The sequence below is a fragment of the Carlito syrichta genome, unplaced genomic scaffold (genome assembly GCF_000164805.1).
Source record: "Carlito syrichta isolate Samal-C Ts95f unplaced genomic scaffold, Tarsius_syrichta-2.0.1 Scaffold302566, whole genome shotgun sequence".
Lineage (NCBI taxonomy): Eukaryota > Metazoa > Chordata > Mammalia > Primates > Tarsiidae > Carlito > Carlito syrichta.
The window spans coordinates 209,645-214,410 of NW_007246662.1; the positions used below are offsets into that span (position 1 = coordinate 209,645).

At 40.8% G+C, this 4,766-nt stretch overlaps 1 protein-coding gene across 1 annotated transcript in view; it reads right to left on the bottom strand.

Annotated features, from left to right (window-relative positions):
- LOC103259203 (olfactory receptor 2Z1-like) overlaps window positions 1–4,484 on the bottom strand; it is a 6,319-nt gene extending 1,835 nt beyond the window's left edge. The window contains exon 1 of the mRNA XM_008056867.2: window positions 4,400–4,484. Coding sequence (XP_008055058.2) covers window positions 4,400–4,484 — 85 coding nt within the window. The remainder of the gene's footprint in view (window positions 1–4,399) is intronic.
- Window positions 4,485–4,766: the final 282 nt, after the last annotated feature.

Here is a 4,766-nt window from a genome sequence, read left to right on the forward strand (position 1 = left end):
TCACCTCAGCCTCCCAAAGGCGCGGGATTACAGGCTGAGCCACCGAGCCCGGCGGTCTTGACTATTCTTGATTGTTTATGTTTCTATATGAAATGGTGCTGGAAAAACTGGCTGACCACATGTAAATATTGAAACAAGACTCCTACCTATCACCATACACAAAAATCAACTCTAAATGAATCAAAGACCTAAATGTAAAACTTCGAACTATAAGAATATTAGAAAACCCAAGAAACGCCCTTATATAAATTGGAGTAGGTAACCAATTCCTGATCAAAACCCCAGATGTTTATGCTATAAGAAATAAGACAGACAAGTGGGACCTCATTAAACTGAAAAGCTTCCGCAAAGTAATTGAAACCATCAAGACAGTGGGGAGACAGCCCACAAAATGGGAAAAAATATTTGTCAACTGTTTATCTGGTAAAGGTCTAACATCCAGGATCTACAAGGAACTCGAATGTGCCAAAAGGAAAAAAACCCAAACAGCCTCATTAAAAAATGGGCAAAAGGCATGAGTAGACACTTCTCAAAAGAAGATATATGGGCAGCCAACAGACACATGAAAAAGTGCGCACTCTCACTCATTGTCTGAGAAATGCAAATCAAAACCACATTGAAATACCACTTAACTCCAGTAAGAGTAGCCATCATTAATAAATCAAACAATAACAGATGCTGGCGAGGATGTGGAGAAAAGGGAATGCTTCTACACTGTTGGTGGGAATGTAAGCTAGTTCAACCTCATGGAAAACAGTGTGGCGATTTCTAAAAGAACTAGAAATTGACCTTCCATAAGACCCAGCAATTCCCCTACTGGGAATATATCCAGAGGAATGAAAATCATTCTACAAAAAAGATACCTGTACACACATGTTTATTGCAGCACTATTGACAGTAGCAAAAAATGGAACCAAACATGTTGGCCATCGAAACTGGACTATATTAAAAATATGTGGTACATATACATGATGGAATATTATGCAGCCATAAAGAAGGACAAACATGGGTTTCACAGCAACTTGAATGGATTTAGAGTCTATCATACTCAGTGATCTATCACAGAAACCAAGAACAGAGTACCACATGTTCTCACTCATAAGTGGACCCTGAACATTTACCATAATACTCTAAGAAAGGGATTGGCCATGGTGTTGGGAATGGTGTTGGGGGTGGGGGATACACAATATCAATAAGGGTAACTGATCTCAAACCAGGCAAAGTGGGGACTAAAGGAAGGCCCAAACTTTCCAGTATGAATTGTATCCCACATCTTAAAAAAAGATTCTTATTTATTTGAGAATTTGTGTGATGTATTTCTCTTAGATAGGTGAGAGCCTGTGTCTGTTTCTGGCATGGTGTGTTTTATCAGCTAGGGCAGCTGTGCAGACTTCACATTTCTCAGACCCCTGGAAGTCCAGTCTTGCACTTTGTGCTCAGGTGCAGGAATTTCTCTTGTAGTTTTCTTAAGGCTCAGCTTTACGAATCATCAGAGAAATGCAAATGAAAACCCACGCTGAGATACCACCTTACCTCAGTGAGGATGGCCATCATTAATGAATCAAAAAACAACAGATGCTGGCATGGGTGCAGAGAAAAGGGGATGCTTCTACAGTGTTGGTGATATCTAAAGGAACTAGAAATTGGCCTCTCATATGATTCAGCAATTCCCCTCCTGGAAATATACCCAGAGAAACACAAATCATTCTATAAAAAAGACATCTCCACATGTGTGTTTGTTGCCACACTATTCACAATAGCAAGTGCATGGAACCAACACTTATGCCTATCAAAATTGACTGGATAAAGAAAATGTAGTACATATACACGATGGAATATTATGCTGTCATAAAGAAGGACAAAATCATGGACGTCTCAACAAATTGGATGGAACTGGAGACAATCATCCTTAGCGATCTATCACATAAAGAACCAAACACCACATATTCTCGTTCATAAGTGGAACCTGAACATTAATCACAAAAACACAAGAGAGGAATTGGCAGTTGTGGGACACTGACAGGGGAGGGAGGAAGGAGGGGGCATATAACAACACAAAGACTACCTGATCATAAACCAGGGGAAGTGAGAGCCAGTTGAGGTCCAAAGTTCACTTGCATATACATTACTTATGTACCTAATCCTGACTTGTACCCCACATATTTATAATAAAATAAAGTAAAACAAAACAAACAACAACAAAAACCTTTCATCAGGCTCCTATAGTCTAGAACACTAGCTCCCTGACCTGGATTACGATTTTGCTAGGGCCAGGACCTGGTCAACTAGAGACCACCCTGATAGCCCAGAGCCTGCCAAAATTATTCCAGCTAACCAGTCCTAAACCTGTTCAGCTATTTAACCTGTCTCTCAATCCTCCCATGAAAACCATAATACAGGTGGTTTTCTATACTTCCGCCAACTTCTTCTTCCCTTTTAACTGATCCTAGTACTTGCCCGTGTGGCCCTGGATAGCATAGTATTCTTCCTCTTTTTGGGGCCTGTGAGTCACAAACTGTCCTTTCAATAGTGAGCATCTCCTGCTATGCTGGCCTTATCATATCTGAATAGAAATGAAGTCTCAGGTATATTTAAAAACCTCTCTTCTAAAGAGACTTTTCTCACATCATCTCTGTTTTGGCATTTTGTAGGTAAAACTTGTCTTGCCTGGTATCTCAAGTGGCTCAGAACCACTATATTTCACAGCTGGAAGGAGCCTAGTCCAACACCCCTATTTTATTGGTGAATAGCATCAACCTTGGTCAAAAACCTTTCTTATTTATTTACTTTTGGTCAACAAACACTTGACTTTCTAGGCCAGGTCCAAAATCCTAGAGCAGGCTTTCTCAGCTTCAGCATGACTGGCGTTTTGGAAAGGATATGTCTTTGCTGTGGGACACTCTCCTGTGCATTGAAAGATATTCGGTAGCCTTCCTGGACATGACCAACTAGATGCCCTTCCAGTTATGAAAACTAAGTGTCTCTAGACAGGGCATAATCATACCTGGATTAGTGCCTCTGCACTAGCGCCTCACCATAAATTGCCTTCTTTTCCTTCCTTCCTCCACCAAATCAAAGTAAAAAGAATGAGTACTCATATCTTTAAAATCTGTAATAATTTAACCCTGGCCTAGCTGAATGTCCTTCGCTGGTTTATCCAGTTAAAAGTATCATGGTTAAGTATCATGGTCTCTGAAACCAGGCTGCTTGGGTTTAAACCTCAGTTCCACTGGTTCCCAGCTATGTCCTTGGACAGGCTACTCAGTCCCAGGTTCCTCATTTCAAAAATTTTGGGGACTGTTGGGAGCATTAAGTGGTTGTATATGTAGGACACTTTGAAGAAAGTCTGGCAAGAAGAATCTGCTATTCAGCTGCTACTAACATCAGTACTATTACCACTTTTATAACCCCAAGCCTTTGCTTACTGCCCTATAAAATGGAATTATCATGCCCCCTTCCCAGGGTTATTGTGAGTACTGATAAGGAAAATGGGGATGGTACCTTTTCCATAGCAGATTTTCAGTAATTGCTAGAACGCTTTCATTCTTCACTTAAGCAAATTGGTTTTGCAAAATAACCATAGAGTCAACACTTACACTCACATTTGAGGAGCTCCTAGTCCCTCCCATTTGGAGAGTTCCTTCACGCAGGTGTTGTCTCCTGAAACCTTGGGGGGGGGTGTATTTGTTTTGACTGAGTGGGCTCTACTGCTGCACACTGGATCTTCCCACCTAGACTGAAAATGACTTGGGACCAGAGACTGTGTCCTTTTTTTCTGTTAGATTTCTCCACAGAATGTGGTTCATGGTGGCCCTCGGTCAACACTGGTGGACTATAGAAATGTGTATGGTGAATAGATGAAAGAAATACACACTTGCTTATGACAACACTTCTATCTCTATCACCACCCTCCATCAGGGCCGTCTGAAGTCAACTACCCACTGGGGAGCTGTGCCTGACTGTGCAGCCTCAGTTGTCTTGGCGCTGTTAGGTTTTCTTCTCAGGCAGTTTCTCAAAGTTACAGTGTATGAAGCATGAGCATGTGTGCGTGCCTATGTGTGCATGTGTATAAACATGATGTACAAGCTGTGTGTCTTAGAGTAATATTTAGCAAGATCCATTTTCCTTTTCACTGTTCCCCAGGAGAAGAAGGTATATTTTTCTATTCTTTCCACCTTGCCTAGATCAGAAATGGAACACAACAGGCATTTAAGAACTACTAGAATGAATGAAAAAAGGATCCCTGAATGCAAATGATAACATTTTGAGTGGTGGGCTATATCTAACCCAAGTATATGTATATTTTTTTACTTTCTGTGGTTTTCCTTACTAATTTGATATTTGAAAATTCCCTTACAGTTTTACAGATTTTTTGTTTTTACACAGCCTTGGTTTTTACCATTTAAGACAGATAACTTTTGGAGAAGGGCAGTGTTAATCAATACCATGATGTCATTATGTGCTTTGTTGGAGACTGTGTGCATGGTAGTAAAACAATAAATTATTTTGTCTCATTATTTGGGGGAAAAAAAGCAAACTTTTAGGTCAAGAGATTGTAAATCTTGGAAAGTTTGATGGAAAAGAAGTTGTGGAACTGCCTTTCCACGACTTTCCATGACAAGCACCACTATGGGGCCATGTGCACGGGAGGATGCTTTAACTTAATCTCCCCATCTCCCATACCTTCCATCACAGACTCACCTCGCTCTGTCCTGGTCCACAGTTTCCATCAGGAGTCTTGGTCTCTTGTTGACATTTCTCCTTCC